Source organism: Alligator sinensis, unplaced genomic scaffold (genome assembly GCF_000455745.1).
Source record: "Alligator sinensis unplaced genomic scaffold, ASM45574v1 scaffold583_1, whole genome shotgun sequence".
NCBI lineage: Eukaryota > Metazoa > Chordata > Crocodylia > Alligatoridae > Alligator > Alligator sinensis.
Window position 1 is genome coordinate 339,184 of NW_005841983.1, and position 16,616 is coordinate 355,799.

The 16,616-nt window shown below is 41.9% G+C and overlaps 1 protein-coding gene across 2 annotated transcripts in view; it reads left to right on the forward strand.

Moving 5' to 3' along the window:
* Nucleotides 1–16,616, forward strand: part of SH3KBP1 (SH3 domain containing kinase binding protein 1) — a 343,403-nt gene that overhangs the window by 128,371 nt on the left and 198,416 nt on the right. For both annotated transcript variants that reach the window (XM_025201103.1, XM_025201104.1), the window contains exon 3: nucleotides 14,651–14,757. In XM_025201103.1, coding sequence (XP_025056888.1) covers nucleotides 14,651–14,757 — 107 coding nt within the window. The remainder of the gene's footprint in view (nucleotides 1–14,650; nucleotides 14,758–16,616) is intronic.

Sequence of the window (16,616 nt, forward strand, 5' to 3'; positions counted from 1 at the left end):
CAGATATTATTATTTGATTGCATATATTTTATTTTATAATATTTTTTCTCCTGAGTTGTCACAAAGACACTTTCATGGACCCAGAGGGACAGCCTTCCATCTTTAGCTCCCTCTGTGCAAAAATTAAGTTTATTTCCTACCTATGAGGACTTTTTACCATCTTGTACCATCTACATTTTTCCCAGAGTCTGGAGAAGGAACTTTGATCCCTAAAGCTTGCATAAAAGGACAAATTTTTTGCCTTTTTCCAGTTGGTCTAATAAAAGGTATAATTTTGGAACCAAGAGTTCTAGTTTTTTGTATGTCTGATGAGTTGGCAAACACTTTTTAGCTCTTGATTTGAGAGACTGACTGGAAATGAGTCTACCAAAGTGGAAGGGTAGAGAAAAAAGACCAAAGTGCTTTTGCAAAGCTTGCATAGTAATTTTATGACCGAATTACAGTATTGTCAGCCAATGGCTGTGTTCTAGAAACCAAAATCAGTTAGGCCAACTGTCAGAACAAGTGCTGTCTGCCGCAAATGACTTTCCAGAACTGTTCTGCCCACCTCAATGAAGCAATCCCAGAAGACTATTTTGCTACATTTCAGAAACTATAATTTTACATGCTTCTCTCTTATCCAAGCAAGTCTATTCATGAGACAGGACAACTTTAATTAAGTAGTAATCTGCAAAAATGTATCAGTTTTTGGAGGGTGGCACTGAAATGGACAATGGTGATAAGTACTAGGAGGCATGTCTGTCTGCTGTATGTACTCATTTGTGTCTCCCTCACATTACATTGTGCAAGACACTGTTCTTCAAAGGTAATCCAAGCTCTGTAAATTGGTATCTAAACTGATACCTAAAACAAGAGCTGGCAGGATACAACAGGAGTTAGTGTTTTATTTTTATTTACCTGTAACTTCTTTCTGAAAGTTATTCCTTTGTTCATTGAGTCTCTGGTTCTCGCCACCAGGTTCTCGCCACCTGGCTGGTGCAGTAAGTTATTCAGTAACTTTAAAAAGACAGCATGTGGTCTGTGGAAAGATGGCTGTGGGGGAGGAAGTATTCTGGCTTACTTTTTAAGTGTGTGCATGTGCACGCATGTGTACACACATGTACACACTTTAATTTTCTTAAATGAATTTCAAAATTTGCCATAACTACCCTAAAAAATAAAATAAAGAAATAGCTTTATGACTTTTTATGTTGTTTCCCACATGAATGACCCCCTTACCTCTTATCATTCTTCCCCTGGAGGTATAATTTGGGATTTGTGCATCCCCTGTGTCCGATTCAGGGAGCTGGGCACTATTACTGGTCCACTGTTCTTAAAGAAACAATCGGCTTCCCATGAAGACAGACCTTTCTGACATGTACACTACTTGTCCATATGATGCAGAAGGCAGGGCTATTCAACTGCCAGCCAGTGGGCTGCATGCAGCTCCTAAAGGGTTAGTATGCAGCCTGCGGCTCCTGCTGTGCTCCTGCCACAGCAGCTGTGTTCTTTGGGCTCCCTCACTCTCCTTTAACTTATACTCCCCCCCCCCCCCCCCATTTTTGTATTTTTGTTTTTCCCCCAAGTAGCCTGCCAAAAATTTGCTGAACCCTTGCTTTTTTGTGGGTCCCGCCTGAAATTGTCGTTTTACGCTAAAATCATGACATTGCAATTTCAGTAGGGCCCTACTTATTAAATGCTGAACTTATCCTTGAAAAACTATAGAAGTTAAATTTACCAGTAAGACTTACAAGATCAAAATGTCTTTGCTTTGCTTTATTTATAACCATTTTAAACTTGTTGATGTACAGTCAAATCAATAGAGCAAAATCAAAGCATGTCCTCCATTATAAATTGCACATTAAATACAAAGGATAAAATATAGTTCATTGTGATAGGCCTGTAATTGTACTTCTGAGGGAGCTTTTGATCCTGTTTTGGCCTCAAATTTACCTGTGGTAGAGAGGTACTTAGCTGTGCTTAGTCTTATGTCAGGCAAGAGGCAGGGCAGGGTTACACTTTAAAAACTGTTTCAGAGAGGATGGGTTTTTGTAGGCAACAGCCTACCTCTTAAGATACTTCATCATTAGCAGTTGCCTATGAAAGCTCATCCTCTCTGAAACAGTTAGCCTCTAAGGTGTCACCCTGCCCAGCCTGCTGCTTGTCTGTGGTTGGAATGATTGATGAGTAGTCGGTGTTGATGGTACTGACATCTTTCTCTTCAAAAGACAGAGAACTTCCCTAATACTGGTCCTTTGGACTGTGCATAAGTCAAAGAAAAGGAGCTAAATTGCTTAGCACTGCTTGGAGTTTAATTACAGATACCTCTGCAGGATTTGTGGAAGCTTCTTCCAAATTGGATTGGCTTGCAGTATGTAATAGTAGTTAGTTAGTTAGTAGTTAGATAGTTTCTCTTTTGTGTAACTTGTCCATGACAGTTTCCTAGTGTTAGAGAAAAGTGACACTGCAGTGTTAGAGAACACGATCCTGCATTCATGTTGCACAGTCTTATATTGGAGTAGAGGGGCCACAGCTCAGTTGCTAAATGACCCCTGCAACTCATGGCTGGAAGCAGTGTGGGCTAAAGCAGCATTTTGCAACCCATGGGTTGCAACCCAAAAGTGGGTCGCAAGAATATATGAAAGGGTCACAAACAAACTTTACAAATGGAAACTTGAAAAATGGATTCTCCTTTAAAGGAGAAAAAAGGTGGAAAACTGGCTTTTCACTTGCAGGCTGGCAGAGTTCCAGCCTGCAAGGGGGTGCTTGGGCCTGCTTGGGGTCTGAGGGTGGGAGGCAGCGGGGTGGGAGTGAGGGGCACTGGGTCGGGACTGGCTATCGATGTTTACAAATGGGTCCTGGTACGAAAAAGGTGGAGACCCTCTGGGCTAGAGGACAGAACATGGGGATGTAAACTCTCTTCTTGGCTCTACCCACTAGTCTGCTGGATAAACTTGGCAAAGTAGTTTCACTTTTGTGCTGCAAAGCTAGATCAGATCAAGGTAATATTTTTATTATTTTCTGTTGGGAAATGGGTGAGAAGGACAGGTGATCTGCCAAAGAGATGTTTGGCAGGATAAGTCTGATGTGGAAGGCACTTCCTTGAACCCTTTCTAATTGCAACGAAGTATCATTTGGAAGACAAATGAAAGGTGAGTGATTTTATCAAATCCTTATCAAGATAGGAGTTCCTTGGAATAGTAACTTGTTAAAGGAAAAAATCTATTTGAAACAATATCACTAAAAAAACAGCTTTCATTTTGTGATAGAATATTTCATCTGTCTCATGGAAAACTGCTTCAAAATATTCCTTTGTATTTTGGAGCCAAAAATAGGATGTACAAAAATAAAGTTCCTGAAGTAGTGCTAATTTAGTCAGGGTAAAGGCATTTTTATACTGCAACTGGCTAATTTAATGTGCTGCTTAAAACAATATCTTGCTTTTTCTGTTGCATAACACAGATCATATGGCCCTCAAAGGGTTAACCTGCACCCCTCACCCTTCTAGTCCGGGGCCCCACTCCAGCCCCACTCTCTCCACTGCTTCAGCTGCTGCTGCCCCTGTTGCCGTCTCCAGGCTTCCCCTTCCTCCCCCAGCTTCCCTTCCTCTCCTCAGCCCTGGAGGAAGGGTAGGGGCGGTGCCCTGGCACAACTTGCAGGGACCTGCAGCTTGGTACCTGCCCACAACACAGGAGCACCGGCACTGTTTAGAGTGGGGTGGGGTGGCACCTGGTGTAGCACACAGGGCATGAGGGCAGTAGCATGGTGCAGTGAAATGCTCAGTGTATAGCACAATGCAGGGCAGACCTGCGCAGTGTAGTGGGGGGGGCATGCATCCCATGTGCTGTGCAGCCCCCAGCTCCGCAGAAGTTGGACAACCTTGACATTGATCGGGTCGTATGCAAGATGTGCACCGAAATTAGGTCCCTGTTGGTATTTTAATTTTACTTTACATGTTTTTTGTTGATTTTTCTGACTGCAACCTTGATATTACATTTAAGTTAGGTTTGCACCTTTTATACATTAAGTTTTTGGTCCACTTAATTAGCCTTTTCTGTAACAGTTGTCTGTTTTTGCGATTTAAGCGATGTAGTTTCTACTTGAGTTTTTGTTATGCTAGTAATTCTATAGCTTTTGCTGCTTCTACTCCAGGATGTGCTTATGTAGGAATCAATAGCTCACTGACATATGAACTGTGTCGCTCAAACACCCAAGACAGGTTCAGTTCATGTTGTTGTTTTCACTCTTAATTAAACTATTGTACATGTATTGTGCCACCAGTCAGAGATAATGTAAGTGTAGGTATTCCTATGTTTTACTGTGGGTATTTCCCATGCTTCTGGGCTTTGCTGCTTGCCAAATAGGGCTGGGAGGGAATTTCACCTCCTCCTCCCTCCTCTATGTCATGGTGTTTTTAAACCTCCTTCAGAGACAGTGGGTGTTGACTTCAGCCAAGGCTGGTGACTCTAGCGTGGATGTGCCAATACTCCTGCTGGGATCAAAGCCAGAGGTTCCTTGTTAGAGCAGTGTTGATGCACACTTCTGGGGAAAAAGAACCATTGCATATTTATTGATGCTATTGAACTGTGTGTAAGCTAATTAATACTTTTAACAAAAATCCTCTTTCAGAGTGCTATCAAAGTATTCCTGCCAGATTTCTAAAATATGCACGGCTTTGAGAATACAAATCTTGGTCAGAAAATTCCCATATGGCTAGCTCCACTCCTTGACAGGTGTCCCATCCCCTGACTACCATCTTGGGATTAGAAGTCCTACTCCTAACCTTTGCCTCTATAAGTCCCTCCCCTTGCCCCCTGGAAATATTCCTTTTGGGAGGGGGGAGTTGCCATCTTAAAACCAAAAAAACCCAAATCATACACTAAAAGTCAAACATCTACTATAATGTATTTTAATTTTATTACAAAAAATATTTTTGTCATGGTTTTTGTTTGTGTATGGTATATAGAGGGGAATGCATAATAACTCAAAAATAAATTCTTACTCTTATATTGTGTGTGTGGGGGTGGTTGGGGATGTGGGGGTGTGTGTCTGGTGAGGGGGGGTGTGGGTGTGTGTGGTGATGTAGCTCTAGAACACACTCTTTTCTCCTGCAGTCAATGCAGGCAATGCTGGGGTGGGGGGGACCGCACACACACACTCCCCCCATGGCATAGCAGCAGGTAGGGGCGCACAGGTGCCTGGCTCTGGCAATCATGGCATGTTGCAGCAAGAACTGCAGCTCCTGCTGGGCTGTTTGTTTCCCTGGCAATCCCCACACTTGTGGGGCACAGGAGGGAAGCCCCAGGTGCTGGAGCCTCTGCTTTCCCTGCCCCAGCCTGCTCCAGTGCCTGCGCTCCATGAGTGTGGGGAGCGCTAGGGAAACAAACCGCCCATCAGATGTCATGCTCCTTGTAGTGCTGGCCAGAGCCAGGAGCCTGGGTCCCCCTCCCCCTGCTGTTGCTGTCCCCTGCTGCCTGCCAGAGCTGCGCGCCATAGAGAGGAGTGTGGAAGGGGTCCCCATACCCCTCCCCCTCATAGCCATGCCCTGCCCACCTGAGCTCCACACTGCAGCCAGCCCCACACTCCCACCCAGCTGAAGCCCTGTCCCCTTCCACAGCTTTCCTACCTGCTGCCCAGAGGGAGCAGGACGCCAGGGAAGCCTGCAACAGCAGGCCTGCCCAGTGTTAGCACGGCCCACCTGTCCACCCACAAGGGCGGGAGCAAGGCATAATAGGATATGTTGGGGACAGGTGTTGGCACCTCATTTCCACCCTCGTGGGGAGAAGGGTTGGGTGGGGCACAATTCGTTGGGGGGCCCACGGGCAGAATGAAAATGCCTGGTGGGCTGGATGTAGCCCGTGGGCAATATTTTGCCCACCCCTGAACTAAGGTATGCATATTTTAAATTTACTCTTCAGAAATTCAGATTAAAAAACCATAAAATGAAAATGCATGGTGCTGTGGCTACCCTAAACAGAAACCAGAAACTGTTAAATATACAATCTATAGGTAGCATCAAGTATAGCACAATGCAAACATTTCTACAAGCATAAAGCAATAGATGGCTTCCTTTGTTGTAAAGTCATTAAACATTATTTTTGCAAACTAAACAAGATCAAAAGTTATTTTTCCAACTTGTTTCTATATACTACAGCTTGCCTCATCAGAAGAAACAGCAGACCAAACCATTTCCTCAGTGATACACATTTAGCTTTGAAAGAGGGAGATAGGAAGTGCAACTGAAGTTGGTATATTTAGACTGTGGTACAATGCATAAGAAAAATCCCCAGTCCCTCTAAATGTGAGGGCAGCATTTGAGAAGGCACAGATAAGCTTGATAACAACATCTTTTTTTTCTACAGTGACTATCTTAATAATTTTGTCAGCACAGCTATGTTCTTCTTTTCTTAAAACAGCTTGACCTTTCCTGGGCATATGTCAAGAATGGAGGCAGTTCACTACAACTCTAAGTTAGTATTGAGCACTGGGGCTGATATATGCCACCAAATATTCACTCTGATTCTGGTTTTATATTTAATTTGCAGTAGCCTGTATACTTTAAGCATGGTTAATAGGGTAGTTTAAATATGTATATTTAAATATACAGTAAAAGCTCTGTTATCTGGCATCCATGGGGAATGGGGGATGCTGGTTCATCAAATATGCCAGTTAGTCAAATATGCCGTGTCCGGTGCACCAGGGTTTTCACTCCCTGGTGTCAGTGTGCTGGGGGACAGGGAGGGGGGCTGCTTTGCCTCAGGCCGTGGTCCACAAGGAAGAAGTGAAGAAGAAGAACAGCTCGCAGCGGTGAAACCCGAAGTGGGACTTCCGGTTTTGCTTTTGCCACGTCCTTTGGAAGGATTGACAGATGCCAGTTAGTGGAGCATTCTGGATGGTGAAGTACCGGATAACGCAGCTTTTGCTGTATAAATAGAGGCATTAAGAGTCTAACATTTTGTTGTTGCATACTTTTGCAACAGGTATGCAACCTATGCTACAGAGTGCATAGAAGGGGGGGGTGTGTGTATGTGTGTGTATACATATATACGTATACATATATATAATTTATTGCATTCTGTAACATATACCAGGTATTAAACAACACTATAAAATGTATCAGAGGCTATGCTCTGATCTTAACATTAAGACTCTTGGGCAGACTCTTGCGTTATTCATGTTGAATCCACTAAAGTAATTGAGTTGTCATATAAGCCCAAGGGTTCACCTTGACAGTTTACATTGTAGGACTGGTGTCAGAGGACATTTTTACATATGCTCCAGGGGTAGGTGGGACACTTAATTAGAGCATGCTGCAATGTCTCATGTATCGGTGTCTCTGTGCTTTGAAATGGTGGTGGGAGCACTGTAACTAAAGCGCGTTTGATGACATGGGCTACTGGTACCTCCCGAGTCTGGGGGGGTACCAGTGGGGAATGACTGGGGGGTGTCCCCCAGTGGCCAGTTGCCGAGCACGCCGGTGACATGGCAGCAGCGGAAATGCTGGCACTTCTGCACAACAGCGGTGGAGCCAATTTTAGGGGGGCACAAGCGCTCTCCATGCCCCCCTACCAGCCAGAGGGCTTGCTCTCAGAGGAGGGATGTGCCTCCCCATACCTCCCTATGCGTTGCCTATGTTTGATGAGCTTTAGATAACGTGGCCCCGCTGCTGGTTTAAAGTGCACGGATGCTGATACGTGAGACACAGAGGCTGGCTGGAGCGCACTATTTAGTACACTCCAGGAGACTCAATCGAGTCTGCTCTGATGTGCTGTAATTACATTGTGTCGGAAGATCCTCCTGGCACATCTGCAGGCACAGTTTGTAGAACAGAATGGTGTGGAGCACCTGCTGCAAAAGTATGCAACAACAAAATATTTGACTCTACATGCCTTTGCACAGAAGGGCATATGCAGTCTTGATTTCAGTTATTTCCTGTACTTCAGCATGCAAGCCTGATTTTATTAGTAATACAAGGTTTCTTTTCCTGTGGTATTTCCTAGCTTTTCATAGAAAATAACCAAAAACAGTAGATTGAATAACATTTAAGACTTTTGAAATCTAACAAAATTGTACATGTCTGTGACAATCTGAAAATATTTGGCAGCATACTACCTGCATGTTCTGAGAGGAGACCTTCTAGCACATCATAGGAGCCCTGTTAGGAGACAGAGTCTCTCCCCCGTAAACTTTTAATCTAGACTTCCAGGGTGCAGGAGAGGCAAGGCATTGCAAATTTATAGAAGACCTCAGGGGTTCATCCCCTGCTTGGTTCATCTTATGGTTCTTCGGAAACTGAGTAAAGGCTTAACACCTACCACAACCGTTACAGAAGAAAGAGGAGCTGCGCTTGAACCCACGCTCACTTCAGTGTCTGCACTGGGTTCTTGTGCAGCCAGTCCTTCACCTGCTACACACTTAACACGGTTTTCACAGTAGCTTAGCTCCTTCAATATGGCAGTGAATTTTTCCGTAGTTGCATGCTATACTTTAAAGATAGCCTGTGTATGCAAAGCTTATTTATTTAAAAAAAAAAAGGATTTAACTGTTGTTAAACTGAAACCAGTTCCTTCCACAGCAGTAAACAATATTACTTCATTATGTAGCTATTTCAGTAAAATTTAGTCTTTCTAGCCCAAGCCAGTACAAAAATTCCAGTAGTCTTAATGAGAAAATAGGTTTTGTTCACTCACCTTCCCACTCAGTATCTTTGCCACTTTTTAACTTAAAAAAAATATGGGAAACATCCATCCAAATATTAAGTTTTACAAAATTATGAGCAATCAAAAAACAGAATTAGAGTAGTAACATTATACAGCCTTATTTTAATAGCTGTTGCAGCTGCTGATATAACCCTAATTTTGTTAAATATATTTTTTTAATTTCCTCCTCATCGAGCAGCGCACAGATTTTAATTGTGCTGCGTATCTCTTGTAAATCCCACAGCAGCAGCAGTTAAGATAGCAACCAACATTTGGAACCAGTTGTAATATTAGTAGATGAAGGGAAGAAAGCAAGGTATTTATACCCAGGTATTAAATACTCAGCAAGATGGGTATTTTTTAACTGCCTGGGAGTTATTCCAGTTGGTATGGAGAATGGCTGAACATGCTGCGATCAGAAACTTTGTGTTCCAAGTAAACGGAAACAAAAAAAAGTGTGGATGACTAGAATGGGAATAGTCCTTCTAAAAAAAGATCTTTATCTTTGCTAACAGGTTGTGTATGTTGTGGTGACTTTGACTTTGACTTTTTTTCAGATCAGCTGTTTTCATAGTGATCTAGTACCAGTTGGTTCAGTGTGAACTCTCCATGTTCCTTTATCACACAAAACAAAACAAAACAAAACAAAACAAAACAATCTCTTCTGTTGCATAGTTCATAGCACAGCTAGTGCACCATTCTAAAAATGCGGAACAGTACCATATTCACGAGTCCTGGAAGATTACTTGTGGCACCTTCTTGTTAAAACCATAAAGATGAACGGCTGCTTCTATTATCACCTGCATTAAGACCTGGGTAGTACTCTGATTCTTCCCTCTGTTTCTTGCTGTTCTTAGACATCCAGAGAGAGAGATTCAGGAGGAGAGGGAAAACTGAAAGAACCAGGGGACTAATTTGAGAGTTTTTATGGTAACTTTTGAGGAAGTTACTCTCTGAACAGGAGAGTACATTGAACATGGTGTGTAGGTCTTCTTTCTTTGGTATCATGCTGCTTTCATTCCTAGATGTACTGTACTGCTGTGAATTTAATGTCTGTGTGGATGAAACCGTAACTTCATGATTCAGTACTGCTACTTTGCATTTCTGTCGAGTTTTCTAGGATCTTCTTTTTTTCCAAACATTAATTTAACCTCTCAGTACCTTGGGAAGAGGGAGTGGAGGGGTATTATTATTCCTGTTTGATTGGTAAAACAGAGGCCAGGAGAACTGATGTTATCTTATCTCTGTGATTCTCAGCCAGGGTGTTGCAGCATGTTAGGTTGCCATGAGATCCTTTTAAGGGTGTTGAAGGGTGCTGTACAATAATAGGGCTGTGAATAATACATATGATTCATGAGGTAAACTCAGCAATTTCACATAGGGACCTGCAGCGTCAAAAATATTTTGACCTGTTGTGGGCTTTGTGAGCTCTCCGCCACTCCTATTTTTCCAATCAAAAAGTGTAGTCAAAAGCATAAGCTAAGAGTTGGCATTTTCTGAGCAATGCCTTGCATCTAAAAAAGGTTGAGAACCACTACGCTTTACACAAGGAGACAGGTGGAGTAAGGAAGGGGTCCTTCCCTCTTCTGGGTCTTACTCATTGGGTGTTTCTTTCTCCTGTTTTTGCAGGGATTTAGACTTGCATCTCCTAGCTCTCAGGAGAGTTTCCTAACCACCAGGCTATTGGCAAGATTGGGGTGGACATATTCCACTCCTGTTGAAGTTGGGCTACTGTACAGAAAGGAATGCAAGCTTCACAGGGCCAAAGAGAGAGTAAGCTTGACTACTGCATAATAATGAAGCCATTCCCTTAGAAGGTAGAGTCCTAGCATCTGGCACCTGGTCTCAATACTGTTTCTATATTTTATCTAACTCTGTAGTGCAAAATGCTTGTATCCTGACAGCTGATGCACTCTCCTGGCAGATGGCAGTTGGGGTTTGAGCCCCCTCAGACTGAGTTGAGGGTATTGAACATGAGTCTTAGTTGTGGAGCTAGTGCTTTTACTGTTCTGTACAAGGTAATCATCATGTCTTCTTACCACTCCTTCCTTCTCCAGTGGCCAGGGGGAAATAGTTATCTGTATCCAAAGGATCAACTGGGGTGTCTTTAGTCCAGGAAGTGATTTCAGTCTATAAATCCTGGTCTCACACAGTTTCCTAACTGTAGCCAAAGTCCAGGAAGCAGATAAGATTTCAGACACATCCCTCACTGTAGCAGTTCCTGTTGGCTAGCATGGGCATCTCCTCACTCAGCATATGGGGTACTGAGAGTCCCATTCTGAGGGACCTAACTCCACTCTTCTTTCATTTTATATGCAACCTTGGTGCCTTGCTTTGGTTATGAGAATGTCAGTTCTGCTGGGTACCTTCCCATGCCAAAATCTGTCTGAGGATCCAGGCCAAAATCCTCCTTTTCCCCTCCCCACATCACTGAATTGGTAGTTGTGTATTGTTTCTTGCTGAGTATTTAAAAGAATGACTTTGACTGTCTGTACTTAGCCATAAAGTCAAAAGCGTGAGTCTGAATCAATTCAGTCTTTGCAGGTTAGTCTAAACAGCAGAGATTAAACTGAGAAACAACTGGACAGATATTCGCTTTTGATTCAGGAAATGCAGCCACATGCCTGCAGTGGCTCAGGCCAGAAGCCAGGTAGCACTAGTGCATGGCTCTCTGGCATGTAGCCAGCATGCCTGTGTGTTTGCTTCTACTTCCCAATGCCCCTGAGGTCTCTGGGCTTTGCAGTCCACAGCCACATCAGCAGGACTCTGCAGGGTTGCTCATCATTTAATCTTTCTGCTTCCAGGTGCTTCTGGAATTTGTAGTCCGCAGTTGCAGCCCGCAATAAGTTTTTTAGCTTGGCAGGGCAGTTTTGTGCCTGGGGAAAGTAAAGTTTAACCCCTTCCCTGGCCCCAGACCCCAGCCAGGGTTTGCCTGTGGGGAGCAGTCCCTGCCTCCCCCATACTCAACCCCCCAACACTTCTCTGCTGGAACAGACAGCACAGCCCAGCCCAGGGCTAGAAAGCGTGCTGGGATGTTGGGGGACTGTGATTTAACTTGTACCAGGAAGGGGTCTGGGACAGAAGTTTCATAAACCCAGTTTGATCCAAATCAGTTAAATGTGATACTACATTCAACTAGGTTGATCTTAAGCCACTTTCAGCCATTTTGAAACTGGTTTATGTGCACTGAACTTTTGTTCCGTTGCAGGTTTAAACCAGTTTCTGATTATGTAAACCAGTTTATGTGCGACTTCAGTCCATAGTCCACAGGGATATATGCTTGATGGTTATTTAGTACTTTTTCTTTCTTTTTACAGCAAGAGATTTTTCACCATTCATCCCTGCTTTGAATAAACTAATTTTGGAAGTAGATAACATGATTAGGCAAAGCCATTGGACTACTAGGTAGGAGTCGGTGAATACAGTATAAACTGAAGATTGGGTTGTTAGAGACCCATCATGAGTCAAAGTAAGAGACCAAGTGTTCACCATGATCCTGTCCTAGGACAATTTGCAGGAAGTGTACCTGTGACCAATAAAACAAATGGGCTACTGACAGTACCAGTAAATGCCGAACAAAAAGGAAAAGTGGGGCATGCAAAGGGAGCTAGTATGAGAGGAGGACAGAATGTGTAGTTGTTAGAGGCGCATGTGTTTCCAAACCTAGGAAATGTTTGAAGGATCCCTGGAGAGAATTAGTATGAGTCTTATTGTCTTCATGTAATTGAGTAATAATTTTTCTATTGTGTATGAATCAGTGCTAATTGAAAATGGAAGGAAGATGTACATTTACAACTATACCATAAAAATACCTTAAGTAAATATTCAGAAAAGAAGATCCATGCTGTTTCAGTACTATCCTGCATTGTTCATATTCCATATTCTCCTAGCGGCATCAAAGACGTTTATCCTAGAGTCGCACAATATTGATTATAAAATACCATGGCAACTAAAGTGCTTTAGTCTATCAAATCAATCAACAGCCACCACTTGATAAGTGCTGACATTCATATAATGAGGATTTCTATCTTTAGGAAAAAATGACTATCTTCACAATTCAGAAAGTGTTCTGGGTAGAATTTATTTATTGTCTCTGATTTATTTGATGATTTTATTAGGCTGCATCACACTAGTTTAAGAGGAGAGGAATAAATTGTCATCTTTATGAAAATAACTGACCAAGTTTAGTTCAATTGCATTAAAATATGTTTATTTTTAAAGCTCGGATGTCTGTTGAGTAAAAATAGCTCAATGACAATGAACACTGCAATGGGAGAGGAGCAGGGTATAGAAGATTTTGGACATGCCCAGTTTTCTCTGCATCCACCATCTGCCACTGAGAGAGAGGCTACTAGGCTAGATGGACCTATGGGCTGATCCAGTAAATGGCATCTTTTGATGTTTTTGTGAAATATTTCTCTTAAACCCGTGGATGGCAGAAGTTAATAACTTAAGGTGCCTATACACATACAGGGAAGCTGCTCTGACATGCTGTAATTACAGCACATTGGATTCATCAAGTCTGCTGGAGCAGACTCGATTCATCAAGTCTGCTGGAGCATAGTAATTACTGTCCTCCAGAAGACTCCAGTGCCATGTGCATCATTGTCACTATGCTGAAAAATGGCAGTGGGGCACTTTAACTAAAACTTGCTCAGTGAGCTTTAGTTAAAGCACCTCTGCCACCATTTTCCAGCACGGGGATACTGATACGTGTGACACTCTAGGCGCTTTAATTAGAGTGGCTCAAGAGCTGCTCTGATTTAAAGTGCACCCCCACCCCCTTTCCCTGCAGCACATTTATGAATGCCCTTAGCTACTGTTGCAAGTGGAATTGCTTTACAAGCTGTTTGTTTGAAGACTATTGCTCCTTCTCCTTTTTCCATTTGGAAATCTGGTTGAAAACAAAGTCATCAGTAATATAGCTTTACTCCGTTTATCCTAAGGAGCATTTTAGTGCTGTTAGGGATTATTTTTCTGGAGGAAATCTATGCTGATTGTGTAACTTTCTTTTTTTTAATAGAGGCCAGTGGACATTTTGACAATAAATATGAAAACATTCCTGATGCATGTGTACGCATGTATCTGGGGGATGGGAAGGATAAAAATGCTAGTTAATAAGTTATTTAAAAAATTATTCATGATATGAATAAATGTGTTGTCAGTGTATTCATTTGGCATGCAGTTTAGCTCATACATTGCAAGGCATCTGGACAAGCAGTTGTATTATTAATTAGGGAAGGAGCTGTATTTTAATGGTTCCTCTCATTCTACCTCCTCCACCCCAACATCCAAAAATGTTGTTACTCTTACTGGGGTTTTTTAACAGAGGAAGGTGAACAGTATGCTTTAGCTAGTAAATTGTAAGAAGTTTGTTTCTTCCCTTTCTGTGCTACAGATAATCTGTTTAGCAAGGAAAAGTTCCAAAGCTGATGACGACTACTACTACTACTTCTTGTGCTTCCTCTTTGTCCTTCTCCTTCTCCAGCTTGACTAAATTTAAATCACTCATCATCGTATGTTAGTGTGTAGGTATGCAGTTGTCTTTGGAATGGAACTCAAGCTGATTGCCAGGCATTTAGAAATAAGCTTTTTATTTTTACCTGGACACCATGTTTAAATCAACAGATATTTTTGCACGGTAATTTGCATCTAAGACAAAAATGGTTGGAGGGAATTATATTGGTTGGAGGGAATATTATATGCTAATATGTTGCATTTCTAAATGTCAGTCTTTTCCTGTAGATTGATCTGAGGTTCATTTAATAAGCATTGCACATCTTCAGAATGTTTATCAGTGCTCACAGTAGAATGCTGCTGCATCTTCAGCTGTTTCCCATGGACTGTGGTTAGGAGGCAGTGCAGCTGGGTTTTGTTCAGGGTTTTAGGTAGCTATGTTACTTGTTCAGGGAATCTTAATATAGTTAAATTTTAATCTAACTTTTCCCCTTTCTTCTTTTACTTTTAACTAGGAGAGAGAAACAGACGAAGAAGATGTCAGGTAGCTTTCAGTTACATGCCTCAGAATGAAGATGAGCTGGAGTTAAAAGTTGGTGACATCATTGAAGTGGTGGGAGAAGTGAGTAACTTTTACTGTGTACTGTACATGTGTACAATTCTGGTGTGTTATGTATATACTAATCATTTCGATGGCAATATACTTTAAAAACAAAATTAAAAACAAGTGTTATACACTGTTCTTATACATATGTTTAAGTTGCTTTAGGGTTCTTTTTGGCCCTTGTGTTTCTGCAGTTATATGTTGACATCAGCTGTTTCAGACTTCTACCTGCAGGAAGTGGCTCATAGTCCATACCATGCATGCATACCTAAGGTAATAGAAAAAGCCATTCCCCATATGTTCCAGGTAGATCATCTAAAGGAAGAATGATCTTCACCTAGTGACATGCATAGCTAACAAATTTTACTGGAGCCATTAAAGTTCAGCTAGGAAATTCATCTTGTTTCTTTTACTAACTAATTTTGTAATAGCTTCTTTTTTTTCTGTAATGATTCCTAGTTGAGGCTAGAAATAATGTATATTATGTATGGACGTTGAGTCATAAAAGGTAATGTGAATCAGTTTGCTGTAGTAGGGGTTAGTTATGAAGGCTTAGATGCTGACCTTTTTAAATGGTTCTGAATGAGTGCATCTGCTCATAAAATTGGTACCACGCCATTCAGGCAGCACTCTGAAGAGCTGGATCTTGCTCCACTGAGTCTGTTGGAAGTTATCCCATTGATTCAAGTAGTTTCAAGATTAAGTTCCAAAATACTAACATAAAATCTTTAGAATGAGTCAGGATTTCTTCAAACTCATTTAATCTGTATTTACTTAACATTAAAAGTACCTAAGAACTTAGTCTGATAAAAAATCCTGTAAAAGGCTCAATTTTAGGTTTGCATAATTTATTTCTTAAGTTGTGTGATGGGTTTTTTTTCACAGTGAGTGAACAGTTCATAAACTAGGCCTAATAGAAATGCGATTAGTTTTATTTTTTTTGGTTTTTTCTAAAGTCTATTGCAACCTATAGTCAGATCTAGCAGACTCTACTTGCTATAGCAAAATGTGAGGGGCTTTAGTAATGACTGTCTCCTTAACATGATTGCATACACTAGTGCTGCACATTTGTTCTTCCCAGAACCATACATCTCATGTCACCCTCACTCCGTCTGTGAGCAGAATGGTAATAGGGAATGTCAAGATTATGAGATATTAGAGAGGACATTTGAAAGACACAGTTAACCCAACATTTTAATGAATTTCAAGGCAGCATGAGAATTGTTGTCACTGCAATTTTGAAGCATCTTTGACACCTTGCATGAATACAGAAAAATCTTCCTTGAATTGCCCCACTTAAAACATTGATAAGTCCTTTTTTGAAGGACAAAGAATCAAAATAATTTCTTACTCAATCCAAGTAGGCTGGCCTTGAGGAATAACTTTCCCTGTCTTCCCCCTTCACACACATGCAGATAATGGTATGTTTTTCATAAATAGTTGTTTTAAATATTGTACAAACACTTTTTAAATTAGCAATATGCGCATCTGGCATGGACCTGGGTAGTGCACTGCCAGGATTGCTGTGGCATTGGAAAGGTTTGCTCATGGCTAACATGTAGGCAGGCTCACGGGCAAGTGACAAGAGACAGGTTTGTACTTTTTTTCAGTATTCATTTATGTCCTAGGGAGATATAGGTAACTGACAATATCAGCTATCTGAGTTCTTTCTTATGGACTTCCAACTGCAGTAGTACAATACAGAGCAGTATCTTAACCTCATCAGTCAGAGATTGGCAACATATGCCTGCAGGCCTGATCTGGCCTGTGTAGCCAGAGAGTTTGTTTGTGCCTCCTCTGGGGCAGGTCAGTGAGGACCTGTGCTGAGACCAGACAGCTGGAAGCTATGCCTACACTACTGCTGCTGTTTTTCCCTA